Genomic DNA, 27488 nt, shown 5'->3' on the forward strand with positions numbered 1-27488 from the left:
AAAACATTCATTTGTCAAAGCCTATGCGATTGGACTCGGCATTTGTTCGGCCGATCCGCCGCCGAGGGCTCATTGCCAATCGAAGTTTCCGTGTCACTCGACGCGGAATGCTGGTCGATTTGTGAATGATGGTCGTTCGATTAGCCACTACCACATCCCGACCGAACGCTCACACCAGCATGGCCCGTCTGCTGGAAACGACGGCCGAGACGGCTGCATGGCTCCGTGAGCTCTACGCATCGACCAAGACGAACGCCTTTGGCGCGTGCAAGGCTGCGCTGGCAGCTGCCATGCTTGACGTGCCACCAATGACAGCGGCGTCCCGCCTCCTGGCACTGGTCGCAGCGCTGTGGTACGAAGGCAGTGGCGACCTGCCACTCGCGTATCTCGTGCTCATGACCATGGACGAAGCTCGGCACTGGGAAGCTTACGTCGACGATACCGATCTACAGGAGCTCATCGCCAACGTCCTCGCAGCCGTCACACGTGGCCGCATCGAGGTCGATATTCTTACGCAGCCATCACCAGGTGCCATGTGATGTGTAGGAAGCCAAGGTCGTCGTCAAGGCCGTTGAAGTGTTTGCACTCGCGCCACGCCTGCAGGACGTCAGTTGTTTCGAGGGCTACGTGGCGTCCCTTGTGGCGGTCCCCGCGGGCCAAACGAGTGCGATCAAGTGCATCGCGCTGTGTCCGACGCACAGGTGGCCCTACGCTGCGTTTCTAAGAACGCTCGTCGAGACAAAGAGCTGGCCCTTGGCCGATCAGCTCCTCAAACAATCACAAAGCTCGCTCTTGCCAGACGCGCACCAAGGTACGTTTTGGTTTCGATTGCAATGATTTTCAAAATACGATATCTCAGATCTCTGCGCGACGGTGATTGCGCTGGCACTGGCTGCGGGCGATATGAAAAGGGTACGTCCACCATTCTTACAATATTGCCCTCGATGCGGAGGACAATATGTGCACATTAGGCCCACCGGCTCGTCCATGCGTATGGACTCGTTGATCGCTTTCCGGACGTTGGTACGGCGATGCCGCACTGTGGCGAGGTCGCTGACGTCGTTGATAGAGGTGGCCTTTCGATCCGAGTCGTTGCAAAAGCTCTGCGCGCAGCGCAAGTGGGCCGCCGCCGCGTCCTTCGTCGGAAGCAACTCCAGCCTCCAGGTCGATGCCGCAGCTGTACTGTAGTTGCTGACAACGCTCTAGATGACATTGTTGGAAAAAGCAGTTGCTGCTGGCAACGTCGATCTCGCGCGCGAGTGGCACCAGCGGTCGGTCGCAGCATGTAGGAATGTCGCACCATCTCACGGGCCAACGATAGGTTCAACTTGCCGGCCGAGGCGTTCCCAGCTGCCGCCCCCGCAACGGTACGGACCTTGAACAGGTTTCCACTGTTTGAGCAACGACATGGTGTAGACCTCGGCGAGCTTTGTGGTATTGCCTGAGACTGTGCCCATTGATATCTGCGATGCGCAAGACGACCTTCGAGCGCTGCAAGCCAGTCTCCGCGACGGTATGTGTGTTAAATAGCATTTGCCAGGCGACGCATGTTGTTTGATAGCACTGGAGGCGACGACGCAACCCGTGCTTGTCGGCGTGGATCTCGAATGGAAGCCTGTCTACTCGAAAGGCGAGAGCTGCCTCGCGAGCCTCCTCCAGGTTGCGCTTCTCGACCGCGTCTTTCTCATCGACTTGATCAGCATCGAAGTACGCTGCTTGTGAGCTGCTGCAGAATTCTCATTTTGCGTGTAGGGGCATTTGAAGGCACTGGACGTTGTGCAGTGGATGCTGGCCGAGCCGCGGTTGCTCAAGCTCGGCTTTGGCATCGAGACCGACGTGCGCGGTACCTTTTTTATATATCCAATGACGGAATGAATACGCTAGTGTCTAGTTCTCGCCGACACGTTCCCCGAGGTTCTCCCACAGGTGACAGTGCAGTCGTTGCTCGAGGTAGACGCCACTCCTAACCCTATGCGACATGTCATGTCGCCACGCAGGTCGATGTGGTCTTGCGCCACTTTTGCCCGACGGCGACGGCCAAAAGTCTGTCCGACGTTGTCGCGACCGTGCTCGGGGTGCCGCTCGACAAGGTATTTCATCGTTGACGTCATGGTATGTCATATGGTGTGTGCTTCGTAGACCCAACAAGTCTCGAATTGGGACGCACGGCCCTTGTCACTGGACCAGCAAATGTACATGAACACCCTTACCATTGAATAGGTAGGAGTACTAGGTACTATGGTAGGTATGCTGCGCTGGACGCGTGGTGTCTCGTCCGCGTCACCGAGTGCTTGGCGGTCGACGCCGCAGAAATCTGGTTCCAGCCGCTCACGACAACGCTGCGTGTCACAGCGGCCTCGCCTGCGGACGCGGCAGCCCGTCGAGAGGCCCGGTACGCGCTGCAGCAGCGACTGCCAACGTCGATGGCGATGCCGGGCGCCGCGGTTGCCGAGCTCTTGGCGTCGACGCCGGACGCCAGTGTCGTCGTATCGCACCTCTCGGCGGTTGATTTGACGGCCGACCATGTTGTTGCCGCCAACACGCTCTGTCTTTTTGCCAACGGTATCAACCTCGTGACTCTCGTGTAGCACTCGAGTGTTATTTGGTGCAGATGTACCGATGGTGGCGCTTCTTCCTCAAACGACCAAGCTCGATATGGGCTACTTGGCGACAGCGACGGGCGCTTCCCGGCGGTCCGTGCGACTCGCCAAAGCCACCGAGTGTCTCGATGTCTTTGGTTACGCACCGGGTTGTGTCCCTCCGATGGCCCACCGCAAGGCCATGTCGTTGCTCGTCGACAGGTAGGTCTTTGACCTTGTGTTTCCATGATTGCGTACGAGAAATATGACCCATGCACTCTAGCTCCTTGGCTGCAGCGACGACACTTGTTGTCGGCAGTGGCGAGCACCACGTGGTGCTGCAGCTGTCGCTGGCAACGCTTCAGACCCTAGTCGACGTTCGCGTCGTAGCGCTGTCAAAGGCGTCGGCGGCCGATACAGAGGTTGCCCCGATGACGAACGCCAAGTTCTTGGTCGATTCTCATTTGGGTAAGCTCGCGCGCTGGCTGCGCATGCGCGGTATCGACAGCGTTCAGTTTACGCAAGGCGAGAACGACCGCGACGCTTTACTGGACCAAGTACATGTCCATTTTAGAGATATCAGGAGGCAAATGTAATGTGTAGGCGGCCGCGGAGGCGCGCATGGTGCTCACGACCGACCGTCGCCTGGCGGCACGCCGCAGTGCAGCGCCGTGCTTTCTACTAACGACAACCGATCCGCGCGACCAGCTTCGCCAAGTGCTCCAGCATTTCGGCTTGGGGCAGCACAGCTCGGTCGCGCCCACGTACGCATCTACAGCGATATTCTCTTTGGACTAAAGTGGACTAGCTTTGTCCATCCGCGCTGCACCCAGTGCAACGGCGATACGTTCACGCTGGTTGACGCCGCCGTTGCGCAGACCAAGCAAGCGCTCTCGGACTCGACCCTGGCGCACATCAACGAGTACTGGGTCTGCGACAAGTGCAACAAGGTGTTTTGGTCGGCGTGGAAGCGATTTCAGGACGTTCGCTTTCAAAGCTCGAGTGAATAACCCATCACGATGACATGTCGACATCGAAGTAGACAAGTTGTACATGTCTATAATACGTCCACAAACTACATGAATCAAGTCGCCGCGTCTATCCTTGGACTTGCACGGCACTCGCGGCGCCAGTGTCGTACGTGCATTGCAAGCTGCGCACGGACGAGCCCCGCACTGGCGTCAAGCTTCAACACCGTTGACCATTAGTCAACGGTATATAGACCAGAAAGCGTACCTCAACGCAGCGGCTCGTGAGAAAGTCTCGCTCGCTTGTCGCAGTCGCCACGAGCTGTGAGGTCTCGGTGCGCCACTGAAGTTGATCGGCCGTGTACCGCGCGTGGAGCTCTTCTAGCGCTGTCTGGCTCGCTAGCGCAGCATTGTCGTCCACTGGTGGTTGAGTTGATGCCGCTTCTAGCAACTCGGATGCGTGATGCAGCTCGGCTTGGAGCTTGGCGATGGTCGCCTCGTGTTGCGCCGCTGCGTTGCAAGACTGAGTCGTTTGCGCTTGCGCCTCAACCAGCGCAGCCTCGGAGCGGGCAGCGTTCTCTTGCGCACGCAGGCAGTCGGCGTCGAGGTTCTGGTACTCCACATGCCCGAGCACCGCAGACAACAACTACGCAAAAGCGTGAGCCAGAAAGATACTTATGTGTAGTCCTCCACCAGTGCGTCGTCCGTGTTGCTAGTAGACAGATTGTACATGAGATACACTGGAAGAAGATACGTACGTAGCTTGGATCATCGTACTCGGTAGGACACATTGCACCGCCGCATCAAAGCCGCGCTGTGCAGATGCTGCTGTCGTCGGCTTGTTGCAACACTCTACTTTTGTCTGCACGATTGTATCGACGTTTCCGAGGTCCAGAGTCTGCGCGGTGGCGTCCTTTGTGATCTTCTCGGGCGACGACTGCATCAGGTAGCTTAGACTTGGCTGCCAACTCGATCAATATACCAGAAGGTCAAGGGGGTGGGAAGGCGCCTCGTGGTGCGCTTGGTGTTCGTAGTGCAGTCGCTGCGCGCGCTCGCCTTGCCATGCTTCTTGTAGCCACTCGACGGTCTTTGTGAGTTCGCGAATCTCGGCTTCGTGCTCGTGCAATTGCTGGGATTGAATGTAAAACTCTTGCCCGAGCTCCGTGTTGGTCTTGGTGAGTTCGTCGAGCTCTTTGGACGCCTTGCGCTCCATCTCCCAGTGCAGCTGGAGGTTCATCGACTGCTCGTGCTCCAATCGGTGCTCCAAAATGCGCACTTGGTCGCATTGAGCCTCGATGCGCGTCTCGTACGCGCGCGCTTGCTGCGTCGACGTCATCGCCATCTGGGCTTCCAGTGCGCGCACTTTGGCCTCGGCACTCTTGAGCTGATTCAGTACCGACTAGAGCGAGATGTGCAGTATGTTCAAATGCTCTACGAGGGTACGAACGTACGGTAGTCGCATCCGATGCCCGGACTGCCTGCTTTCGCTGCTGCTCGTGCTCGAGTTGCTGGAAGAGGATGCCAATCTTCCCTTCAAACGCTTGCAGCTACGCCCCCCGTCACACAAACGCAGCAAGATGCACAGTACCTGGAGCTCGTAGCTGGCTTTTGTCTGCAACAAAAGATCGGCTTGGTACGCATGCAACTGCTTGAACCGGGCGCACGAGCCGCAGGACGAGAGCTGTGTCGAGAGCACTTGCAGGTTGGCGTGGAGCTGCGCATGGGAGGCATCGAGTACCGCTACCATCGAGGCTTCGCTGCGTTCAAAAAGAACTTCCATTTCGCGCTTGACTTCGGTTGCCAAACTCGTCGCGTCCACCGTCGTGTGCTGCTCCTACACACCACGTCTCACTTGTCTGCTCGTTGCAATAGCGCGTACGCTGGGAAATGGTCGCGTGGCCACCGTAGACGGTCCGAGGTGGTCCACAAGCACTTGGTACAGCTGGGCCTTTGAATAGTTGCCGCCGTGAATCTTGTGCACAATGGACCAGAGTTTGTCGAGCAGCTGAGTCCTACCGAGCAGATCGGTGAGCGACATGGTCTCCACGCACGAGATATCGTACGGTGCAGGAGGTTTGCCTCGCTGCAGCTTTGCCAACTCCTCCTTCAAGAGACGGCACTCCTCCTTGGTCGCATGCACTTGGACGAGCGCTGCCGCGGCCTCTTCGATTGCCACGTCACGCTCCGTCTTCGCGAGCTTGGCCGCTTGCTCCATCGTCGTGGCCGCGCCCGAGGGGTACCTGCCTTTGCCAACGGGCTGCGCCGGTCGAACCTGCGCCATGCCCGCTGGGTTTTGAGCAACGAAAATATCTTATCCGTTTCAGACACGATGTTGTAGCAAGGCGGATGTATCCTAGCCAGCATGTAGCGACGAGCGGTGCGACTGGTAACGCCGATAGCTTAGCTCGTTTGCCCACTTTCTGCCGAGAGAAGGCATTATATCGCATCCAGTCGACGACGAAATGAGCTGCATTTACACTCCTCGCGATTCGAAGCTAATGTGCGGCAGTTTTCTAAGAACGAGAGCGCTGATGGCGCACACTTTGGTTTGACGTCACTGGCGCTCAAGATCGAGTGCATGCCGTTGCGTTCACAGCGAATTTCGGTCGATGACGTCGTTGCAGCCAGTCCTCTTGCAGAATCACGGAGGTCGAGCGGACTCGAGCACTCGGATCAGAGTACAGGAGCCGTTGCAGCGGCGGTGCCACGGCGACCTTGGGCTAGCACCAATGCTACCTTGGACCCATCGACAAACAGAAGGGCGCTTACTACAAAGAACCATGTTCCACTCCAGGGTGAGCTCATTGCGTAGTCAGTCGTCGTCAGTCGCTGTCATGGTAGTCGCTGTCGCGGTAGGCTGGCTATACACGGCGGACACGAGTGCATTTTCCGCAGCTTTTGAAAGGACCCCGACGCAATGAAACTCGACTAAAAAACAAATTCTAACGTTATTCTGGTTCTGCTATCGATGCTGATTCCCGTCAATCCCTTTTCTTCCAACCGTCTTGTCCGTGTCCAGCAACATGCTGGGAAATGAACGATCAATATTTGAAGTCTTCGATCTTGCCGCAGGTTTTGCACTCGTAGTCCCGTGCTACGACAACAGGGCAAGAACGATGGGCCGGTATCCCAATACCCCACTCACTTCACGAGCACCGATCTGTCTCTGCGGTCGCTTCCGCAGCCGCACTTCTGCTCGTGTAGTCATACGTCTTCAGCCAGAAGGTTCTCCGAAATAGAAAGGTGGAAGATTTGGCCCGTGCGTGCATGGCCAACGTGCGACGGGTCGCTCACGGGGTTGCGTGACGCTGGTTTGTATCGCATTTTCATCCGAATCGGTTGCAGGAACCAACTTTGTATTGAAATGCGTGTCACTGAACTGACGTTGGCTTTTCTAACGGCTAGTCGGCTCATTCTGCAACATGATGCTTGCCGACGTCGCCAACGTTGTTCTTCCGCTGCTCCTCGCCGTCGTGGTGCCCCTCATGATTGCGTACGTCATGCTTTGCCCGGTCGACCACCGCTTCTCCTACGCGCGTCTACCTGGCCCCGAGCCGTCGCATTGGCTGCTTGGCAACGCGTACATCGTACCTACTTCAGCTGCAAGAGCTTCATGTGTGTATACCTAGGCGCGACGTCTTTCAAACCCGCTGGAGTGAAGGCAGCTTTCCCGAGCCCGGCTTGTCGTGGTATGCTCGCTTGGCCATTTCCACGTAGGTCACTGACGCGTCCCGGTAGGCTCAAGAAGTATGGTGCAGCGTACTATGTTCGCGTGCTGCACATCCATCGCGTACGTCCCTCTACTCTAGTCGCACACTACTAACTCTGCGAGCAGATTGCGCTGGCCGACCCCGTCGGTCTCAAGCACGTGCTCGTGACGAACGCCAAGCAGTTTCCGCGGAACAATCTCTCGCGCGCCTTTCTCACTGTACGACTCTATGCGTCTTCGACTTGGATCCAAACGCGGCGTGTAGAAGCTCGTGCAGGGCGTCGGGCTCTTGAGTGCTGAAGGCGACGACCACGCAGCGATGCGGCGCATGCTGAACCCGCACTTTTCCCATACAAACCTCAAGAGTTTTGTGCCGCTGTTTGCCGCGCATGCCCGCCACCTCCTCTCGCAGTGGGCCGCCGACAAGCTCATCGACACCAACGCGCCCGTCAACCTCTACACGTGTACGTTATTCCTATGTGTGAAAAGTTTTAGAGTCGTTTGCACTAGATTTCGCCAAGCTCACTCTCGATATTATCGGTATTTCGGCGTTTGGCTATGACTTTGGCGCGATTGCCGGTACCAATGAGGCCGAAAGCAGTGCGTACAATGACGCCAAGCTCCCCGCGACGTTGTTCACGATCCTCGGCACGGCGTACGTTCCGGGGTGGCGCTACCTCCCGCTCCCCGGGTTTGCACGCCGGCGGGCGGCGCGCGATACGCTCATGACCATTGCGCTGCGCGTGATTGAAGCCAAGATGGCGGCCCCGGCCGTCGACCCGCCGCGGGACCTCCTCGATCGGATGCTGGTGGCCGGCCCCGATATGTCGGCGACCGACGCGCGCGCCCACGTGTTTACCTTTATGCAAGCCGGCCACGAGGTATGTGTTTGCATATCAGACAAGTTGTCCACTGATCTTTGCGTAGACGACGAGCAACACGTTGTGCTGGGTCGTTGCGCTGCTTTCGCAGCATCCCGCGATCGAGATGGCGGTCCGTGCCGAGTGCCAAGCTGCGCTGCAGCAGTGTCCGGATGGCTTTACCGCCGAGGGACTGGCACATATTCCACTGCTGACGGCAGTGATTCAGGAAACACTGCGAATCTACCCGACGGTCATCAACCTCGCGGCGCGCGGCGTCACAAAGGACGAGGTCGTTCCGCTCTCGGATGGCTCGCAGTTGCACGTGCCCAAGGTACAAAGCTATATTTTTCGAGGTTGTGGGGTACATTGTCGAGCAGAGCGCGATGGTGTGGGTCGACGTGGCTGCCATCCACCGCAACCCTGCGTACTGGACGCGCCCGGACGAGTTTGTGCCAGGTCGCCCGGCTTGCCCGTATGACCAAGCGTTGTCCTGATGCACCATGTAGATCGCTTTATCGAAGGCACCGACATCCACTCGGCCGACTTGCACCTGCGCGGCGGCAAAGGACACACGTTTTTCTACTTTCCATTCAGCGCTGGTACAGTTTTGGAACTCTAAGAACGGATTTGGAAAGTGAGCTATTAGGCGAGAAGAATTGCATTGGCCACCGGTTCGCGACGATGGAGCTGCAGACGATTCTGGTGCACGTGCTATCGTCGGTGCGGTTTGCGGTGACGCCCGCTGCAGTCTTGCACCCGAAGCGCCAAGTGGGCACGATCACGCCCGTGCTGCTCGAGACCACCATCCATTCGATCTAACCCCTTCAGTTTTCGAGTCTTTTCGACAATGCACGTTCGCACGTAATTTGTAGTACACCTACTTTGTATAAGACTGCGCTCTTGTTGTTGCGATACTAGTGGGGAGGATATGAGGCGGCTGTAGCGTTGAAGCGGCGTCGTTGCAGCGCTCCTAGTTGCGATGCCCTCGGGTTGCGCTCACTAGCGAGCCCGGCTGCCTCGTTGGCACCGTTGCCATGCGCCACGTCCAAGGTGATAACTCTCAAAGTCACCGTGCAGTTTCGCTGGTCCAACCACCCGCCTGCAAAGTGGTTGACGCCTCCTCAGGCTGCCACGTCATGCATGAAAATTTCGCCGATGACGTGGCAAAAATCTAGAACCGCGTCGCTGGATTCCATCCAGAGACGTCTTCGAGGTTCTTAAGTTTAAGTTTTGAACGTTGTTTCCGCCCCACCACCGGACGACAAGACGCATGCTTGTGCAAGCGCTGTGGACCTTGGCGCTTGCGGGCGCCGTCTGTTATTACTTGTGTATCATACGGTCACGGCGCCAAATGCTCGCTAAATTGCCGTCGCCGCCTGCATCCAGCTGGTTCTTGGGCCACGCGTACGCTCCACGCTATGCTAGCTCACGTTTGCACTTGTCGCGTGTCGTAGGCGCGAGGTCATGGGCGATGTGTCGGGCACGTATCCCAACCCAGCGCTTTCTTGGTAGACAAAATTCATGCGCGTACTCGGATTTGAACTGGCGACCATGTGTAGGCTCGAAGAGTACGGCTGCGCCTACTACTTTCGTCTCTTGCACTTGGGGCGCGTACGTCTTATCTGCTAAATGCAGATACGATCTTGACGGTGTGTTGTAGGTGGCGCTGGCCGACCCTGTTGGGCTCAAGCACGTGCTGGTGACGCATGCGAGTCGGTACCCGCGCGACGACACGACCCGGACCTTTCTCCGCGTACTACCCGGCGTCAAACAGCATTGTCATGCGTTCTGTAGACATACATGAGTGGCGACAGCCTCGTGAGTGTCAAAGGCGCCGACCACGCGTCGATGCGCAAAGCACTGAACCCGCACTTTGGCCTCGCGCATCTCAAGCTGTTTGTGCCCATCTTTGTGGCCCACACCAACGCAATGCTTGCGCACTTCACGCGCGCGATCGACACCAACACGCCAGTCAACTTGCACAAAGGTAGTACAACTACCGACGATCTTATTGGACGACCCTTGCGACCGGAATTAGTGTGGTCGTTGTTGACACTCGATATCATGGGCAGTAGCATGTTTGGCTATGACTTTGGCGCCCTCGCCGGCACGAACGCCGAGAACAACCAAGCCTACGTCGACGCGCAATTCCCACCGTCCATTATCGGAATGGTGGGCACCGTGCTCGTACCCGGGTGGTCCTACCTTCCGCTGCCCGGGTACGCTCGCCGTCGCCGCGCCATCGCCACACTTCCGGGCATTGTGATGCGTGTCATTGAAGCCAAAATGGCCCAAGCGATTGATGACCACCCACCCCAGGACCTCCTCGATCTCATGCTCATTTCGGACCGTAACATGACGTCGGCAGAGGCCCGCGTGCATGTCCAGGTCTTCATGCAGGCCGGTCACGAGGTTGGTTGTACTTTATTTTTTGGAAAAATCAGAATTTGTACGGTAGACAACGAGCCACGCCTTGTCGTGGGCGATTGCAATGCTGTTGCGGTACCCCAATGTCGCGGCCAAGGTCCAGGCCGAGTGCGACGCCACAGTCGCTCGCTTTGGCAGCGATGTATCGTACGAAGCGGTCGCCGACTTGGTCTACGTCACGGCCTTTCTCAAAGAAACCGCGCGGTGCTACCCAGCGATTACGATGCTCGCACCACGCTCCGTGACAATCGACGACGTCATTCCGCTCGCGGACGGGTCGAGCGTAGCGAATCCCAAGGTGCGACAATGATTTGCGAAATCATGTGAGATATTGTCATGTAGGGCACATCGATTTACGTGGATCTCGTGGCGGTGCAGCGCAACTCGAAGTACTGGACGCGCCCCAACGACTTTTGCCCAGGTCCGTATCGTCTAACTCGATGGCGTGTGACATGCAGTGCGTAGAGCGATTTATGGAGGGCAGTGCGCTGAGCAATGCGGATCGCGAGCTGCGCGGCGGTGCGGGCCACACATTTCACTATCTTCCATTTTCCATGGGTAACTATTGCTTTGGAGTGGGATTTTGAGATTGAGATTGAAGGATTTAGGGGAGAAAAATTGCATCGGCCAGCGCTTTGCGATGCTTGAAATGCAAATCCTGCTGGTGAAAACGCTCGCCGCCGTCACATTCAAGGCCACCGACCGCACCAACTTGAACCCGAGTCGGGAGCTCGTGTCGATCACACCCACGTGCTTGGAAGTCACCGTGCACCGCCGTAGCGCAACGACAGCGTAAACCGTAATCACTCGCTCGACGAAAGGAGCTCGACGGATTGAGTGACACGCCGTACAACGCTAAAGGCGAACGCTGCTCTGTCGTTAAATCCTTTTGGACAACTTAGTAAGGACCAACATAATTCTAGGGCTAGTACATCTCTGGACTCACCCATCCTGAGCGTCCTTGCACCATTGACACTACTTTGCGGGCGCGAGGTTGACGGGCGAGAGGCTAGGTGGCCGACAAAGTGCTGCGGGGCGGTATCAGCCTCGCGTTCGTGTACCTCCCGTTTGGTGCCGGTATGGTGGATTCTCAACACGGATGGACTTGAAACATTGATATTTTGGACTAGGCGGCAACCACTGCACAGGCCAGCCATGCAGCAAATACAACTCCAACTGCTGCACCTTCTGGGAACGTTCCACGCGACCTTGACGCCAAACGCCAACGTGCTTCCAAAGCGGGATCTGGTGACAACGCACCAAACGCATCTCGAGGTGCTACTGACGCGAGCGTGACGATCGTCGATCCTTCACTAAAGTGTGATTGAGCTAATTAGAGTGATTTTGCAAGCGTGGAATTCAGGATTGTTCGGCGCTCGAAATTCTGGAAAATTCAAAGGGTAAAAGTCGCGCGTCGATTGTTTTTGCAAACCTGCATCAGTTTTACGCTTTGGACCGCAGGCACATGGACGACGTCCTGCTCGCACTCCCTCTCGTCGCAATTCTCGCCCAACACCTCGTCGTGGCCTCTCGGGCCATCACCAAGTACCCGCTTCAACTTTAGCGCGCAATCCGATACGGACTGCGTGTACAAGTTCCGATTTACCAAGCAGCAGATCGTCGAGCTCCTGCGCTCGCTGTGTTTGCCCGACGAAATCATCACGACGCACCGCTACAAAGCCGATCCGTTGGAGGCGATCTGTATCATGCTCAACCGGCTCGCGTTGCCGCATCGGCTTGGCTCCATGGTCGAGACGTCACCCTCCCACGCCTTCTTCGTCGTCTGTGGAGCCTCCTCGCCTATACTCAGCGCAAGTAAAAAAACGAGTGGCGACCCGGAAAAACGGTTCAGGATTGAGGGGGTCCCATCGTACATTTTTTCGGTGGAATTCATCCGACGGGCGCATGCGACATGTGACTACTTGCTCCATTCATGAAATTCACGCTTGCAAAATCACTCTAATAGAGTGATTTTGCCTCCCACCCTCCCACGCTAATTACATGTACCCTTCCTTGCTAGTGCGAGATGCGTATTTGACTATCACATTTGGAACTCCTGGCGGGCGTCAGGGCGCTGGGGAAGAAGTGCTTGCCCGGTGCTTGATTGCCATTGTGATTTGACGAAAAAGGGTACATTTGGATCCATCAGACCAACGGCTTCGACAAGTCGTGAGCCATCACAGGCAAGGGTACGCATTCCGCGGTACACTGCGAGAACACATAGCTCGTGCTCTCGTAGGGAGCTATTTCTTGTTTTGTCGCGCTCGGATTGATACACTGAGTCCGCCGACGTACCCTTTTTTGACGTTACTTGACGATGCAGACTTTTTTCGGCACTAGAATTTCGAATCCATTCACTTTCGGCTTCGATATTTCAAGATGGAGCTGATGCTGATGGGCAGCGCCGGTGCGCTCATCGCGCTTGGCCTCTTTGTCTATACGCTCATGCAGCCGTACGTTCGCGGCCTCTACAAGCTCCGAGGCCCGCCGTCGTCGTCGCTGCTGCTCGGCCTCGCGTATGTACAGCTGTCAACCGTCTCGGACCATGAGCATCCTCGTGCTTGTAGCGCCGACCTCGGTGGCATCGATTGGGACCGAGGCAACTACCCGCAGCCCATCGTCCGCTAGTGCGCCTCCCTTGCAACGACACGCCTCATATAACCTACGCGCTAGCGCTCGCGAGTACGGCATGGTCTACTACAACCGCCTCTTTCACATGCACCGGGTACGCAACCCATAACGCTGGCAAGTCCCAAGAACGTCTGGCGTAGATGGCCATGATGGACCCGGTGGGGCTCAAGCACATCTTGGTGACCCGAAGCGACATCTACCCTCGGTGCAACATCACGCGCACTCTCTTCCAAGTACGTACTTCATAAACATGAGCGTCATCTCAATCAGCTAGAAACTGGCGCGAGGCGTCGGCTTGCTCAGCGCGGAAGGCGCTGTTCACGACCGCATGCGCAAGCAACTGCACCCACACTTTACGCCAGTCCAGATCAAGAGCTTTTTGCCGATTTTCGAGCAGCACGCCAAGGCCTTTCTGGGTCATCTACCGCCGTCGACGCCCATCGATCTCCTCGAGCGTACGACCCTACACCTCGCACTGTATCAACTTGATACGATTAGGTTTTACGCAGCTGGCGCTGGATGTGATTGGCGTGACGGCGTTTGGCTTTGCATTCAATGCGATCCAGGGCACGCGCAGCGACGAGATCCGCGCCTGTGAAGACTGCAAGATTCCCATTTCGATTCTGGCCAATGTGGGCGCCGCGTACCTTCCGTACTGGGACTCTCTCCCGCTGCCTTGGGTTGCGCGCCAGCGAGCGGCCAAGGACGTCCTCCAGCAGATCGTGACAAAGGTCATTGACGCCAAGCTCGCGTCGCCCAAGACCCACACGGCCCGCGACCTCTTGGACCTGATGCTGCTCTCGGATGTCTCCGCTGCGGACGCCCGCGTCCATGCCGCCACCTTTCTCCAGGCCGGGCACGAAGTACGAAAGTATCAACTTGATGTTTGATGGTTGATACCTTGATAGACGACGAGCAACACGCTGGCGTGGGTTGTTGTCACGCTGACCGCGCACCCAGAGATGGCCGAGCGCGTGCACTGCGAGTGTCATGCCGTCCTCGCCCGGCACCCAACCGGTTTGACTAGCGACGCGGTTGGCGAGCTGGTGTTGTTGACCGCTTGCATTCACGAAACGCTGCGGTTGTACCCGACCGCTCCGACGCTGTCGGACCGTATCGCGACCCAAGACAATGTCGTACCGCTCATGGACGGCGACTCCTTTTTCGTGCCCAAGGTTGTCCAATATATATATATGCACAATAATGTCTCTAACTGGGAGCGGTTAGGGTACGCAAGTCGGCATCGATGTGCTGGCCATTCATCGCAACCCGCGATTCTGGACGGACCCGGACGCTTTTTTGCCAGGTTGGCGAGTTCAAACGCGAAGCGGAAGGGAGATACAGCAGTCTGTAGATCGCTTTGTGGAGGGACACGCGCTCCAGCGCGCAGACAAGGCTTTGCGCGGCGAGCTGAGCCAGTCGTTCTTTTACCTTCCGTTTAGTACGGGTACCTGGCCTCGCTTAGCGACTGGAACGAATAAGATCTGACATGTATCTAGGGGATAAAAACTGCATTGGCCAGCGCTTTGCCCTCTTGGAGATGCAAGTTGCCTTGGTCTACCTCCTCGGCACCTTCCGCGTGCACCTGACGCCGCGCGCCAATGTTTGTCCGAAGCGCGATCTGACCACCATGCACCCGACGCTCTTGGAGGTGACGCTGACGGCGTTGTAATACCTATTCTCGTTGTTGTTTTCGCAGTTCTACGAGTTGAAGCTAGACATGCGTTAAATTAGAGCTAGATATGCGTTAATCTAGAGCTAGTCTTGCGTTAAACTAGAGCTAGTCGTGCGTTGAACTAGAGTTAGACTTGCGTTGAACTAGAGTTAGACTTGCGTTGAACTAGAGTTAGACTTGCGTTGAACTAGTAGAGCTCGACATGGATTCAAATATCAACAACCCGCACAAACAGCCATCGCATTGCACAGGATCGCGCGGCGTTTCGAATTTCTGACGGTTGCGTGACACGTTTTTGTCTTGATTCTATCATTTTTACGCGGAAAACATACGAAAATAGGTCACTGGACTCTGCAGAAAGGCCAAAGATCGCAATCCGCACACTCAGTTTGACAAGCGAATGGAGACGACGATGGTGCTGATGGCGCTGGCGCTTCTACTAGTGCCGCTCAGTGTCTTCATGTGGCTGGCGCCGTACCAACGGTCGCTCGCAAAGAAGCTCCCGAGCCCGCCCTTGCTCCATACGCTCTTTGGCCATGCGTTCGTCGCCACACACATGACACATCTTAATCGTCGTCGATAGGAGCGGTGTCATGGGCATTGACTGGACGACCGGCAATTACCCCGAGCCAGGCGTGAGCTGGTGCGTGGCCTCGTGCGTGTTGGTACCACAGCGCCTTGTAGGCTGCGGCGCTACGGGCTCGCGTATTACCACCGCGCCATGCACATCCAGAGAGTCGTGCGCGACGTGAACAACAGTTCTCATATGCTCATAGATAACGCTCGCCGACCCGGTCGGGCTCAAGCACGTGCTCGTCACACACAGCAGCAAGTACCCTCGCGACCACATTTCCCGCACCATTTTTTCGGTCGTTCGACTCGATACATTGATACAAAATTTCCATCCGAAAATGGTAGAAAATGTTTCGAGGCGTCGGCCTCCTCTCGGCCCACGGTGCAGGTCACGCCGCGATGCGCAAGCAGCTCAACCCGCATTTTACGCATTTGCAGCTCAAGAGTTTTGTGCCAATTTTTGAACGGCACGCGACGCGCTTCCGGAAGGCGCTCTTGGCACTGCCGCCGCTCACGCCCATCGACCTCCCTGCGCGTACGATCTCGTATGTTAGCAGGATCCTCTCGAGTCGGTGCTAGAGTTGACGCGGCTTACACTCGATATCATCGGCGTTTCCGCCTTTGGCTACGACTTTCAGGGTGTTTTGAACAGCACGAGCGACGAGCTTCGCGCTTACGACGACGCAAGGCTGCCATCATCGCTCGTCCTTACCCTCGGGATGACGTATCTTCCATTTTGGGAGTACCTTCCCTTCGCCGACATTGCCAAGCGGCGCCATGCGACCGACACGCTCCAGCGCATTGTCTTGCGCGTCATCGAGGCAAAGATGCTAGCGCCCACCACCGTCTCCAACGACCTCCTCGACTTGCTCTTTGCATCGGGACCGCGCTTGACGCCGGCCGAGGCGTGCGTCCACGTCATGACCTTTCTCCAAGCCGGGCACGAGGTACATCGTTCTATCTGTACACTGTACTCAGGTTCATGTAGACAACGAGCAACACGCTGTGCTGGGTGCTCGCCATGCTCGCAAAGCACCCGAGCGTCGCGGACCGCGTGCACGCCGAGTGCAAAATCGTCCTCGAGCGCTTTCCCGGGCCGTTGCCGTCCGAAGCGCTGGGCGAACTGCCGTACCTCACTGCGGTCCTTCAAGAAACGCTGCGTTGCTACCCAACTGTGCCAGCGCTCGCCGCTCGCGACGCGCTCGAAGATGATACCATTCCGCTCCAGGATGGATCGACGCTGTTTGTGCCGGCGGTACACATTGTGCCGTTTGCGATAGTTCAACATTTTACGCGATTTGTGGTTAGGGTACGGCGATTTGGATTGATATTGTCGCCATCCACCGCAACCCTGCTTTTTGGACGAATCCCGACGCGTTCCTACCAGGTCCGTTTTTGTACTACATGGCCGATTGACTAAATGGCCGACTGACTAACGCCGCTGCCTAGAACGCTTCCTCGATGGCAACGCGCTTTCTGCTGCCGACAAGGCGCTGCGCGTTGGCAAAAGCAGCACGTTTTTCTATCTCCCGTTCGGCGCAGGTACAATATTGTCGTCGTTTTGCTCGAGCTTCCGCTGACGTGTATTCCTAGGCGACAAGAACTGCATTGGCCAGCGGTTTGCGATGATGGAGATGCAAGTGATCTTGCTGCATCTTCTCGCGTCGCACACGTTTCCGCTGACTGAACGCGCGTGTGTGCACCCCAAGCGAGACATTGCCACCATGACGCCTGTGTGCTTGGAGACGACGTTCGAGTGTCGCCAGGCCGTCGCTGCATCCTCGTAGCCGCCACCAATTCCGCTTTCTTGTTTTTATAATCGACAACCGAAACGTGTTGTATCAAGGTACCGATTGTTGTGCGTTATTGGATGTCGACTACTTGGATGGCAGCGCCGATGTGCTTCTAAGGACATAGCTGCATGAAAATTCGTACTAGTATGTGGTTTTTACCGAAAGACCGAGCCAGAGTTGAGCGCCGAGTTGATTCGGTTGAGCTACATGCATGGCCAATGACCAAGTGGAAACAAGCCTCGTCGACAACGCACCAAATTGGCTTGGGTTTGGGCACTTGGGGGCGGTGCGGATTGAAGCGACATGCGACGGGTCAAGCTATTTGCCTTGGAGCCTAGCTCCATACATCGTGATCGCGCGATCACGCAAACGATTGTGTACTGGTGACGTGATACGGCGCGTCCGCCTCGGCGCTTGCGTCGTCATCTTCATCGTGGCTCTCGCCGTCGTCTTCGTCCGAGCTGTAGTCGTCGCTCGTCTTGATGGCCTCGATCGCCTGTATTTACATCGTGTATTTTCCTTGGTGTTTTCGCAGATTACTGCAAGAATGCGATCCCGGTGGGCCTTGACTTTGATGCCGATTTCAGAGATGAGCGACGCTTCGGTGAGGTCCAAAAGAGCTTGTCCGTCGATTTGCAGCGCATCGAACCGGTCCTACGCACATTATTGTCTGCTGAATCACAGACAGGCTGTCTACCACGACATCTGGGACGCCGACATCTTCCTTGAGCCACAAACAGACATTTTCAACGTTCCATTCAGCCACGACTGGTGGTTGAAAATCTGAGTCGCAGCGATGAAACTCGAAGAGTACCTTGCGCCAACGAGACATCATCGTCGTCATCTTCATCTTCATCCTCATCCTCCGCGTCGTCGTCGTCACTTTCGTCGTCCTCGTCCTCGTCTTCGACTCTCTCTGTGGTCGCTGGTTGCGCTGCACCTTGCGCTGTCAGCTGCGCCAATGCAAACGACCGTCGACTGAGCCGGTCGCTGCCGTCCTCTTCGGGCGCACTCTGTAGCTGCATCGTCGACATGCGTCGCTGGAGCTCCGCATTCGGATCGGGCTGCATCAGCTGCCGCAGATTGCTCTCAGATTTGCGCTTGGGGGACGTCTGCTGACACCATGAGGCCGGTAGTACTGTAAAAGCACACATCCTACGGCGAGGGTGGGGGGCGGGGTCGACGGCGGGGGTGGCACCACGGGGGCCGCGGCGGTCAGTGACGGCTTGCACGACGTCGAGTGCACGACAATGACGTCCGCCGGAAAGAGCTCGCCGCACCGGATGCACTTGATTGGGCGTTTCGGGCACTTGGGCATATGCGTCGCAAAGGCCGTGCTCGGAAACTAGACTAAAGTGAAGCCGACGCAAAACCACTCAATGGCGTACACTTTGCTGGCAGTGGGCACACTGTCGCGCGCTCTGCTTGCAGCTCGTCTCGTGCCGAGCGAGGTCGCGTGCGATGATGACCATGTTGCAGTACTGGCATCGTTTTGGCTTCCAGTCGCAGCTACGCGAATGCAGCTGACTGAGGAGAATCGAAGTGCATGCACCTTTGCTCGTGGTCGTCGAGCTCTTTGGTCGGGAACGACTCGTCGCAGTACTTGCATTCTTGCTACACAGCGCAGGTTGTTATCTCCATCGGTACAGCTGTACCGGTACCTTGTCGACGGTCGTCACTGGCTTCTCGGCCGCGATCGGCTTGGGCGCCTCGGGTTTCGCCACAGCTCGTTTTGGGCACTTGGTCAAAACATGCTTTTCCAACCCGCGTTGAAGGAATTTGCCGCCGCACTGGTTGGGGCACTGCACGAGGCGGCAGTCGCAGACGTTGATGTGGTCTTGCAGCTCCGACATCTAGTGGATACAGTAGCTACGTGTTCCATTTTCAAAGAACAATATGATACTTTTTGGCGGCGGAGGCAGTGCGGACATTGCTTCATCATTTGATCGCAAGTGAGTTCGTGCTCGGCCACGTCGGAGGCTCTGACGTCGTTGAGGCAGTGCTTGCACTTGGTCAGCGTGCAATCACCGTCGTCCTTGGCCCGGCCCTGTGCTCAGTTAACACAGAGTACAAGAGTAGGGTTCGGGGTACCTCCAAGCGCATGGGACACTGCGTTTGTTCGTGGCTACTCAACGCCGCGGCGGCCATTTCGAGGTGGCACTGCTTGCATTTGACGTTGTTTGTGACCTGCGTGGTCTCAACCCTTGTTGGTGTTGGTGCAGCCGTGGGCGGCGATGACGTGGGCGGGGACGTGGGTGGTGGCATCGATCCGAGGGAGTGCCGACGTTCGCGCTCGAGCTTGAGCCGCTGCTCGACCCGGGCCTTGGCGAGCTCTGCCTCCGCCAAAGCACCTTGCATGGCAGGAGCTCCATTGTCGCTTGTCTCCTACGTGAAGTCCTCGCTACAGCGGCCTTGGTATTCTGTAGTCGTACCACGGAGGTCGTCTGTGGGCCCGACAGTTTGGGTGCCGGTGTTGATGGCTTGGACGGCAATACGGGCGGTGACTCGACGCTGGGTGTGGCTCGCGGCGGGGCTGTGGACGGCGCGGGTGGTACTTTGGGAGGTGGCATCGGTGCACTCGGCTCGGAAGCTATTGGCACAGACGAGGTCGTGGTGGCAGCGACACTTTTGACAGCAGGTGGGTCCGTCGATGGCTGCGTTGCCTCGGGTGTCATCTCCTTTGGTATCGCGGGCCCTGGAAGCGGCGCGGACTTTGCTGGGACAGTTGGGACCGGAGCGGTGCTGGGTGTCTGTGCCGTTGTTGGCGTTGGCACCGCCGCCGGTGTTGCAGCGGGTGTCGGTTTGGCCACAGGCGTGGACACTGGCACCGTAGATGGAGTTGGCGCCGTCACCACAGCTGGTGGTGGTGTGGACACTGCAGCAGGTAGCGGTGTGGACGTTGCGGCTTGCGGTGGTGTAGACGCTGCAGCTGGCACGGGGGGAAGACGAGCTGCAGCCGGCACGTGTGGGAGTGGAGCTGAAGTTGCCACCGAAGCGGGTGTGGCAGGCACCGATGTTTGTGACGGAGCAGAACTCGTCTCTGGAGGCGGCAACGTACGTCGTGGATCCATCGTCCCAACGGTCAGCTTCTCGGGCCTCGTTTCGGATGCAGCGTCCGGCTTACAAACCGGCGTCGGGGCGAAGGCGTAAACGGGCTGTGCCACGGGGACGGGCTCTGTCGGTGGCACCGAGGCGACGCGTGTCTCACTGACGTGGACGGAGCCCGTCGGCAAGTCTTTACCCTGTGGTTGCTCGCCCATGGGAGAGACAGCCTTTGGTACGGCCGCGACCGGCGTTGGCGGCGGCATAGTCGGCATCTCTGTCGCCGGTTTGGCCGGCGTTGGGGGAAAGCCGCCTTGCATGAGACTCGCGAGCATCATCGGATGGTACGCCATGGCGCTCATGCTCTGCGCCGCGTCCGGTGGGAAGCCATACATGGGCGGGTAGGACGGCCACATTGGGTACGTCGGTGGTGGCGGATACACCTGCGGGGGCGGCTTGGTGTCCGTCGCCTTGAGCTTCACAACGTCCGATTGCAGCTCGAGAATGGACGTCTTTGCATTCTCCAGCGCCGTTGTCGTCCGCGATTCAGCTTGTTGCAGACGGCTCTCGGTGGTTTTCACGGTCGTGTCGAGTGCGACCAGCTGCGCAGGCACAGTGTCCATCTTGGCCGATAGGCCTTTGAGCGCCTCAGCGTGCGCTGCTGTCATTGCTTCGTGGGCTTGCCGCCACTGGGACTGCGCCATATTCACATGACTCGAGATCTCCAAAAGCTTGGCCGACACGGTGCTCTGGAGGGCGTCGTGTGACGCTTGCAGCGAGGTTTTGAGCTTGATACTTGCGTCCGCAGCGTCGTTCTGGTGCGTCTGCAGCGCTCGCTGCGCCGACTCGAGTTGCGTCTGCGTCCACTGCTTGGTTTGTGCGAGCTCGTTGGTCACGTCGTCAAGCGCTCGCTTGCGGTCCCGTTTCTCCGCTTCGAGTTGCGTCATCCACTCGGTTTGCTTGATGCAAAAGGTCGTCTCAACCTGCGTCTGGACCTGACCGACACTCTGGTCGACCTTGGCGAGTTGCTGACGCACCTAGATAGAACCACCTTACAAAACTCCACACTTTGCCAGATGATGTGTACGTGGCGCTCGACAGTGTCGATGGCTTGCTTGGTCTGCGACTCGACAGCGACCACAGCGTCTTGACTGCGACGGGCGCGTGCCTCGGCGTCTTGGCTCCATGATGACTGCAGTTGTCTCGTCTGATCGTGCACGAGGGTCTGGACTTGTGTCTAGACGATTCCACAATGTAGCTCCCAATCAGATTCAGACGCACCATCCATTTCGCCTCGCGCTGGGTCAGTTCCAGCTGGAGGGCTTCGCTCGACGTCGTTGCAGCCTTGCGGGCGTGCGTCTCGGCGATAGCTGCGATCGGGGCCGTCCACGACTCTGAAAACGGGACGTCAAGGACCTGGGTTTTGTCTGGTGCTGACGTCGGCATCGCTTGCTGGTGCTTCTCGAGACGGTGCACGTGGGCTTCCGTCTCATTTTTGAGATCGTCGAGGCGGTTATCGACGTCCTTGACACGCTTGACGAGGCTGTCGACGAGGTACGATGTCGAAGTTGCTGTTCGAGTCATATCGCCAATCAGCGAGCCTAATGACTACAATGTTATACTCGCTTTGACGCCGCGTCACTTCGTACCTTGGTGCTGCAGACTCGCGTTGAGCTGGGCTTTAATAGGCTCCACGCACGCGTTAAAGTGCACGAGGAGCTCGGGCCGCGACAGCTTTTCCTGCATCGCTACCTAATACAACATACAACAATGAGACAATTCGACAATACAACATCGCAAAATCGCAAAAAACCTGAATCGAATTGGCTTGCTCGCGGAGGGCGGCAACGAGCTGGCGCAGCTCGAGCAGCTGGTTGTCGGCCTGCATGCGCCACGACTCGTCCTTCCCGCACATGCTCTGCACGTGGTACATAATGTCCTTTTGGGTCGTGCAGTCTTGTCGGAGTTTTTGGTGGCTTTGGTCGATCGTGCGCAGCTCGCGGTCGACGCTGCTCGCTTCCATGCGCAGCCGGTCGATCTCATCCGAGTTGCTCTTGGTCAGCGCCATGATGGCACTCAGCTGCCGCTCGGCAATCGCTGCCCGCGCGTCGACTTCGAGCTTGATGCTGAACCGAATTTGCTCCATCATGTGCGTCACCTGGTAGCTCTAGCCACCGCGGACGCCTTACGACTCGGTGGCACATGTATAGCGTACCGCGTGGTGTGGAAATGGCATCTCGGCCGTATATTGGTTGCTATTGTCCGTGGGCGGGTGGTGCTTGGGCGCTTCGTCGACCTTGCGGGGTGGCGGCGTCGCGGGTCGCCACTCGCGCGCGCCAAACTCCTGCGGTACGCGGTGGCTCGGCGGCGGCGCATACGACGAACGTGGCGGCTCGTGGTCGCGGAACTGCGCGCGAAGGTTCTCGTCCGTGCACTTGATGATCGCGGCGAGGTTGGCTTCCCAGTCCATCCGTCTCAAATGCAGTTTCAAAAGCCAAGTCTCGTCATGTCGACAGCGCCAACAAAGGACGTCATGCAACCATCAATCGCGGACCGTAAGCTCATCGTCATTGCGCTCGAATTCTGCAAGGGTCTGTGTGCGGTGGTGGAGGTGGCACCCGCAGATGCACATACCTCTTTCTTATACTCCGTGGGCTATCACATACACTACATGTACTTGCACTGTTCAACTCTGCAGCGCACGGCCCACGTTGCTTGCTGCCACAGCAAGTACTCGAATCCATGCGTATTGTGCCATCTAAGATCTAATGTCGTACCTGTAAAATAGCAAAATACTGTAGCTGGCTTGGTACATATACTTGTACGAGAACACCTTAGATATGTCCTGTGAAGTAGCGCTCAACGCGGCGGGAGCGACCTCGCAAAACCCTTTGGCGTGCTCTTGCCTGTGTGAACTAGCTGCGAAAGAACACAAGTGTCGACACATATTTGGTCATAAATGCAACGAATGTAGCGACACAGCTACATGGCCGAAATGGAGCCGACGACGTCCGTCTCGAGGGGCATGAACAGCTCGCACTTCTTCGCATCCGTCGCGATCGCCGCGAGCGTCTCCATGTAGCGCACCGCAATCATATACTGCGTTGTATCGATGGCCATGTCCTTGAGCGAGTCCTTGACGACTGAGAGCGCTTCGCCCTCGGCGCGCGCAATCAAAAGCCGCGCTTCGGCCGCGGCTTTGGCGCGAATGACGACGCACTGCTGCTCGCCGGTTGCGATGGCCACCTTGGCCTGCGAGTCGCCCTCGGCCTCGGTCTTGACCTTTTCACGGTAGCCGTCGGCGGTCACGATGGCGGCGCGGCGGACGCGTTCGGCCGAGAGCTGCTTGTGCATGGCCTCTTGCACGGACGTCGTCGGAGTAATCTCGAGCAGTTCGACTAGAAAAAGTCATGTTTCATCGGACGACACACAAGCGCCTACCGCGGTGGATGCGAACACCCCAGTTGAAGCAAATGTGGCTGATCTTCTGCAGAATCCCGCGGTTGATCTCTTCGCGTGACGCAAGCGTGTCGTCGAGGCCCATGTCGCCAATGATCGAGCGCAGCGTGGTTTGCACGAGCTTCTTGATCGCCTGCGAGAGGTCGTACACCTCGTAGCAGACCTTCATCGGGTCGCAGAATTCGTAAATGACCATCGGGCGCACAGCAATCTCGACGTTGTCGCGCGTAATGATCGTCTGGAGCTTGAAGTCCATGATGGTCTGGCGCGCGTCGACGCGATAAAAGCTCTTGTCGATGAGCGCGTCCGGCTCGTGCGGCATTTGAATCTGCACACGCCATGAGGTCCAGCCGTTCAGCGCACATTGGTCCAGTACCTTGAGGCGGCGCCAAGTGATCGTCTTGACCTTGTCCATGTACGGCACAAGAAAGTGCAGCCCAGGACCCCACTAGAGACGGCGAACTCGTGGGCGGACACGGCGTGTGACATGGTCGTACCTTGGTGTGGAAGCGGCCCCAGCGCTCGACAATCACACTCTCCTTGTGGCGCACGACGATGGCGCTGGCAAGGAAGGTGCGGAGGATGCTAAGCAGCGGCAGGCCAATGGTGATGGCCAGGAAGATGGCGAGGATGCCATCGTTGTCGACGGCCATGCTGCGGGTTGGCGCTGGCAAATGAAAATGCACACCCGTTAGAAAACCCACTCAGTCACACGACCGTGTGCCCCGGGGTACTACTCCAAAGTCCGTGGTTCCTACCCGACGTGGCGTTATAACCGACATACAAACATGTAGTCGTATGGTACTTGCGGGAAAAAGGAGTATATTAATATCCATGAATTCCAGCACCACATGGAAACACTTATTCTATTATATAAGTCCATGTATGGACTAGTGTCTACGGACAAAAAAGCGGCCCGTGGACACGATATTTTATTTTATTAAATGCGTGTCGTTCGAGACATGCACGTGGGATTTTGCCTTTTTCACGCGTGTGAAACCCATGTGAAGAATGTGCGTTTCGCAACGACAGCACTCTTACGCTTACGGTCGGCGTCCAAGACAGAGCGACGTTGGCACCCAATTTGCTTCGGTCTCGATGGACGACCGCAGCGACGGGATTAAACAAATGTATATTATTACCAGCGTCGTACATGGGCGTTGGAATATTAATATGCACCCGAAGAACACGGTGCAGATCTTCGTTTTTGTCAAGGAAATGCGCACTTTATTGGAGTACTATATAAACACCGAGTGCAACGTTAAGAACGAGGCAGCTCCTCAGCATACACCCGATAAAGTGCGCTCGGATCCCACGCCAGCACGGAAGTCATCTCCCAATCTCGCCGGTCGCAGCCATGTCGAGCCGCTTCTCGCTGACGCGCCAGGTCGACCGCAACTCGGGGCGCCGGGACAGCACGGTCGACCACAGCGCCATGGAGCTCAACCGGCGCCTGAGCGTCGAGCAGCCCGCGGTCACGAGCGTGCCCCACTTCTTTGTCGGTCCCGCGACGCCGTCGCTCGACAAGGACGCACCGCTCCGTGCGCTCCACGGCGAGCGCAAGATTGTCAAGAGCAAGGTCGCTGCCTGGCTGGACTCGGAGCCGCAGGACGAGGCCGCGAATGCTGTTGGCATGACTCGCTTCCAAGCGGCCGGGCGCTACTTTGGCATGAAGGTCGCCAGTATTGCTGGAGCGATGCTCAAGGATCCCGACACACAAATCAACCCCGATTCGTTCTGCGACGGCTGCGGCATGGACCCGATCGTCGGCCACATGTACACGTGCTCGCAGTGCGACAACTACAATCTTTGCACGAGCTGCTATCGGTCGGGCATCCACGGCTACGAGAACAGCGCGCTCCTCAAGGCCGTCCGCGAAGACTACGCAGTCATGGCGGTCGTCGAGCAGTGCAAGCAGCTCGTGCCCGATGAGGTGTTTACGCTCCTTATGAAGCAAGTCTGCCGCGGCCAAGTCGACCGCTTCAAATTTCTTGTGCGATATCTGCACCTCGAGCCTCTTCTCACGCATGTTCTCTGTAGGCCAACTGGATCTGCGGCGTCGTCCTTGGCAACAGCATTAGCACGCTCTCGGTACGCGGTATTGAGATCCCGCATCTCGGCAAGGAGACGCGCGCGCGCCTCGTGGAGCTCCTCACACCCCCGCTCTCGGAGCGCGAAGACATTGAGGTGTCGATGGAGTGGTTCACACAGGTACACACATATTGCAGGTCGACTTTCGAACTTACGTTGCATGTTCTTAGCCGGACGAAGGAGCCATCTCGGAAACACTGCGCATTTGGGTCTGCACCGACAAGGAAACCAAGTCGCCATTTGCTCCACGGACCAATAGCCCCATCATTTACAGCCCTGGTGCTGGCCCCGTCCTGCCGCCATCGCCGTCGGCGTCGGACCTTCTCTCGCCGCCGTCGTCGGTCGGTGGGCTCCCAACGATCGCACCTCCGTCGCCGCCAGGGCTCGACTTGCTGCCGCCACCTGTTGTCAGCATCTCGCAGCCCAACAGTCCGGCTGTGAAATCACCGCCGGTCAAGCCCAAACTCTCGAGCCCGATTCCGCGCGCCGAGCTGCGCCACGACGAGAGCCTTGACGGCCCGTGCACGCCTCGGTTTGCGGCCGACGACGACGAGCTCAAGGTGGCGACACTCACGGCCAACACCAAGCAGCTGCATGTCGCCAACCCTAGTTACTAGTCTGCTCCTCGAGCCAACGTACATGAAAATCATCATACCCTTTCTGCCTCCACCCGCCTCCTTTTGCATGCAGTGGCGGTCGCGTGACGCGACATGCGTCAAGGATATGTACGGCGTTGGTCTTGTCAAATGCCGACGCTCGCTCCCACCAAAGTGCCGATACTGGGCACGATCCAGCGGTTGCATCCAGTGTATGCGCCGACATGTCGATCTAAATGTGCAACGGTCCGCCTGTCTATATAAAGGCGCGCGGTTTCCGACACGTTGACACAAATTGCATAATTTTAGAACCGCCGATGCAGCAAGCGCGACGCCAGCTCAAGCGCCTCAGCGGCGTCGTCGTCGCCACGCGCAACAAGCTCATCAAGCAGCGCAAGCGAGGCGAGTCGATGCGCAAGTGGGTCGGCCGCAACTTGGACAACTCGCGCCTCGCAGCGATCCTCGACCTCTACCAAGTGCTCCTCGGGTACCAACATGTTTATGACGACTCTGTGTCGATACCATGCGCAGGGTGATTGTGACGGGCATGTACAGCCTCCGTAACTGGAATGCATGGGACACGTCGCTCGACTCGATGACGACGCGGTACATCCAAGCCTTCTTTGGCACGGTCTTTCTCTTTGACTATTTACTGCGGTATGGACGAGTCTATCCATATCATACTGCGCTCATATCGCACTAGGCTCTATGCGGCCGACAACCGCAAAGCGCACGTCCTCGCGCCGCTCGCGATTATGGATTTTCTGGCGATTTTACCCCAATTTATCGAGCTCCTCGTGCCCGACAGCTTTAGCCGCGACCACTATCTGTGGGTGACTGCGATCAAGACATTTCGACCGTTCCGATGCCTTTGCTGCTTTCGACTGCTCGTGTTTGCTACGACCGCGCGGCAGCGAGAGACGTTTGTGCTCTTTAGCGCCGTCATTTGCATCATCATTTGCTTTGGCTCGATGCAACAGGTAAACTACCATGTAGTTATGAACATTCAGAGTCAACATGTAACTAGGCCATCGAGGCGTGTCCGTGCAAGCGCAATGCGACGAACCCGACCAACTGCTCGA

The 27488-nt window shown here is 57.4% G+C and overlaps 10 protein-coding genes across 10 annotated transcripts in view; 7 read left to right on the forward strand and 3 right to left on the reverse strand.

The window, feature by feature from the left end:
• The first annotated feature begins 167 nt into the window (after window positions 1-167).
• On the forward strand, window positions 168-3673 carry SDRG_02958 (hypothetical protein). Its single transcript, XM_008608570.1, has 18 exons — window positions 168-500; window positions 547-811; window positions 860-912; window positions 972-1023; window positions 1070-1164; window positions 1207-1271; window positions 1322-1367; window positions 1417-1513; window positions 1562-1707; window positions 1753-1843; window positions 1892-1950; window positions 1998-2090; window positions 2140-2192; window positions 2246-2562; window positions 2612-2801; window positions 2863-3136; window positions 3183-3343; window positions 3388-3673. Exons 1-18 carry the CDS (start codon window positions 180-182, stop codon window positions 3587-3589), a joined length of 2580 nt encoding a protein of 859 aa, XP_008606792.1. The 5' UTR covers window positions 168-179; the 3' UTR covers window positions 3590-3673.
• On the reverse strand, window positions 3664-5828 carry SDRG_02959 (hypothetical protein; the record flags this gene model as incomplete). Its single annotated transcript, XM_008608571.1, has 9 exons — window positions 3664-3765; window positions 3816-4193; window positions 4241-4259; window positions 4306-4484; window positions 4530-4946; window positions 4999-5094; window positions 5136-5381; window positions 5427-5559; window positions 5611-5828. The coding sequence occupies 9 exons, from the start codon at window positions 5826-5828 to the stop codon at window positions 3664-3666; spliced, it is 1788 nt and encodes a 595-aa protein (XP_008606793.1).
• A 1067-nt stretch (window positions 5829-6895) lies between these two features.
• Window positions 6896-9014, forward strand: SDRG_02960 (hypothetical protein). Its single transcript, XM_008608572.1, has 10 exons — window positions 6896-7127; window positions 7177-7236; window positions 7286-7337; window positions 7383-7475; window positions 7522-7720; window positions 7767-8137; window positions 8184-8450; window positions 8497-8575; window positions 8626-8718; window positions 8766-9014. The coding sequence occupies exons 1-10, from the start codon at window positions 6970-6972 to the stop codon at window positions 8936-8938; spliced, it is 1545 nt and encodes a 514-aa protein (XP_008606794.1). The 5' UTR covers window positions 6896-6969; the 3' UTR covers window positions 8939-9014.
• A 340-nt stretch (window positions 9015-9354) lies between these two features.
• Window positions 9355-11479, forward strand: SDRG_02961 (hypothetical protein). The gene is made up of 10 exons (XM_008608573.1): window positions 9355-9523; window positions 9574-9627; window positions 9679-9730; window positions 9780-9872; window positions 9914-10106; window positions 10158-10531; window positions 10578-10844; window positions 10889-10967; window positions 11012-11104; window positions 11155-11479. Exons 1-10 carry the CDS (start codon window positions 9390-9392, stop codon window positions 11340-11342), a joined length of 1527 nt encoding a protein of 508 aa, XP_008606795.1. The 5' UTR covers window positions 9355-9389; the 3' UTR covers window positions 11343-11479.
• A 1446-nt stretch (window positions 11480-12925) lies between these two features.
• On the forward strand, window positions 12926-14897 carry SDRG_02962 (hypothetical protein; the record flags this gene model as incomplete). Its single annotated transcript, XM_008608574.1, has 9 exons — window positions 12926-13062; window positions 13114-13173; window positions 13220-13271; window positions 13318-13410; window positions 13452-13632; window positions 13676-14040; window positions 14086-14352; window positions 14405-14624; window positions 14677-14897. The coding sequence occupies 9 exons, from the start codon at window positions 12926-12928 to the stop codon at window positions 14847-14849; spliced, it is 1548 nt and encodes a 515-aa protein (XP_008606796.1). The 3' UTR covers window positions 14850-14897.
• Window positions 14898-15252: 355 nt separating this feature from the next.
• Window positions 15253-17278, forward strand: SDRG_02963 (hypothetical protein; the record flags this gene model as incomplete). The annotated part of the gene is made up of 10 exons (XM_008608575.1): window positions 15253-15392; window positions 15436-15495; window positions 15537-15588; window positions 15629-15721; window positions 15771-15960; window positions 16005-16372; window positions 16414-16680; window positions 16734-16812; window positions 16875-16967; window positions 17019-17278. 10 exons carry the CDS (start codon window positions 15253-15255, stop codon window positions 17210-17212), a joined length of 1536 nt encoding a protein of 511 aa, XP_008606797.1. The 3' UTR covers window positions 17213-17278.
• A 24-nt stretch (window positions 17279-17302) lies between these two features.
• Window positions 17303-22730, reverse strand: SDRG_02964 (hypothetical protein; the record flags this gene model as incomplete). Its single annotated transcript, XM_008608576.1, has 19 exons — window positions 17303-17330; window positions 17378-17421; window positions 17473-17552; window positions 17600-17714; window positions 17759-17872; window positions 17916-17986; window positions 18033-18330; window positions 18378-18563; window positions 18607-18727; window positions 18771-18832; window positions 18880-19071; window positions 19122-19265; window positions 19310-19603; window positions 19651-21297; window positions 21348-21497; window positions 21542-21861; window positions 21910-22012; window positions 22074-22427; window positions 22476-22730. 19 exons carry the CDS (start codon window positions 22728-22730, stop codon window positions 17303-17305), a joined length of 4578 nt encoding a protein of 1525 aa, XP_008606798.1.
• A 355-nt stretch (window positions 22731-23085) lies between these two features.
• On the reverse strand, window positions 23086-24410 carry SDRG_02965 (hypothetical protein). Its single transcript, XM_008608577.1, has 4 exons — window positions 24217-24410; window positions 24096-24167; window positions 23702-24047; window positions 23086-23658 (listed from the first exon to the last, which is right to left on the reverse strand). The coding sequence occupies exons 1-4, from the start codon at window positions 24370-24372 to the stop codon at window positions 23243-23245; spliced, it is 990 nt and encodes a 329-aa protein (XP_008606799.1). The 5' UTR covers window positions 24373-24410; the 3' UTR covers window positions 23086-23242.
• Window positions 24411-25026: 616 nt separating this feature from the next.
• On the forward strand, window positions 25027-26479 carry SDRG_02966 (hypothetical protein). Its single transcript, XM_008608578.1, has 3 exons — window positions 25027-25712; window positions 25760-25930; window positions 25981-26479. The coding sequence occupies exons 1-3, from the start codon at window positions 25077-25079 to the stop codon at window positions 26425-26427; spliced, it is 1254 nt and encodes a 417-aa protein (XP_008606800.1). The 5' UTR covers window positions 25027-25076; the 3' UTR covers window positions 26428-26479.
• A 231-nt stretch (window positions 26480-26710) lies between these two features.
• Window positions 26711-27488, forward strand: part of SDRG_02967 (hypothetical protein) — a gene marked incomplete at its 3' end in the record, with an annotated part of 1698 nt that continues 920 nt past the window's right edge. Inside the window, exons 1-4 of the mRNA XM_008608579.1 lie at window positions 26711-26893; window positions 26938-27063; window positions 27110-27386; window positions 27434-27450. Of these exons, the coding sequence (XP_008606801.1) occupies window positions 26724-26893; window positions 26938-27063; window positions 27110-27386; window positions 27434-27450 (590 nt within the window). The 5' untranslated portion in view covers window positions 26711-26723. The remainder of the gene's footprint in view (window positions 26894-26937; window positions 27064-27109; window positions 27387-27433; window positions 27451-27488) is intronic.

Source organism: Saprolegnia diclina (assembly GCF_000281045.1).
Source record: "Saprolegnia diclina VS20 unplaced genomic scaffold supercont1.7, whole genome shotgun sequence".
NCBI classification, from domain to species: Eukaryota; Oomycota; class Saprolegniomycetes; order Saprolegniales; family Saprolegniaceae; genus Saprolegnia; species Saprolegnia diclina.

Bases quoted from the DNA above. Each gene is read 5' to 3' on its own strand.
- SDRG_02966 (XM_008608578.1), top strand. From the start codon at position 25,077: ATGTCGAGCCGCTTCTCGCTGACGCGCCAGGTCGACCGCAACTCGGGG. The intron at 25,713-25,759 runs GTGCGATATCTG...TGTTCTCTGTAG, and splicing joins TCGACCGCTTCAAATTTCTT to GCCAACTGGATCTGCGGCGT. The intron at 25,931-25,980 runs GTACACACATAT...GCATGTTCTTAG, and splicing joins CGATGGAGTGGTTCACACAG to CCGGACGAAGGAGCCATCTC.
- SDRG_02965 (XM_008608577.1), bottom strand. From the start codon at position 24,372: ATGGCCGTCGACAACGATGGCATCCTCGCCATCTTCCTGGCCATCACC. The intron at 24,168-24,216 runs GTACGACCATGT...CGCCGTCTCTAG, and splicing joins GGGGCCGCTTCCACACCAAG to TGGGGTCCTGGGCTGCACTT. The intron at 24,048-24,095 runs GTACTGGACCAA...TGGCGTGTGCAG, and splicing joins TCACTTGGCGCCGCCTCAAG to ATTCAAATGCCGCACGAGCC.
- SDRG_02961 (XM_008608573.1), top strand. From the start codon at position 9,390: ATGCTTGTGCAAGCGCTGTGGACCTTGGCGCTTGCGGGCGCCGTCTGT. The intron at 10,107-10,157 runs GTAGTACAACTA...GACCGGAATTAG, and splicing joins GCCAGTCAACTTGCACAAAG to TGTGGTCGTTGTTGACACTC. The intron at 10,845-10,888 runs GTGCGACAATGA...ATTGTCATGTAG, and splicing joins CGAGCGTAGCGAATCCCAAG to GGCACATCGATTTACGTGGA.
- SDRG_02958 (XM_008608570.1), top strand. From the start codon at position 180: ATGGCCCGTCTGCTGGAAACGACGGCCGAGACGGCTGCATGGCTCCGT. The intron at 1,844-1,891 runs GTACCTTTTTTA...GCTAGTGTCTAG, and splicing joins CATCGAGACCGACGTGCGCG to TTCTCGCCGACACGTTCCCC. The intron at 3,344-3,387 runs GTACGCATCTAC...AAAGTGGACTAG, and splicing joins CACAGCTCGGTCGCGCCCAC to CTTTGTCCATCCGCGCTGCA.
- SDRG_02960 (XM_008608572.1), top strand. From the start codon at position 6,970: ATGATGCTTGCCGACGTCGCCAACGTTGTTCTTCCGCTGCTCCTCGCC. The intron at 7,721-7,766 runs GTACGTTATTCC...CGTTTGCACTAG, and splicing joins GCCCGTCAACCTCTACACGT to ATTTCGCCAAGCTCACTCTC. The intron at 8,719-8,765 runs GTACAGTTTTGG...GTGAGCTATTAG, and splicing joins CTACTTTCCATTCAGCGCTG to GCGAGAAGAATTGCATTGGC.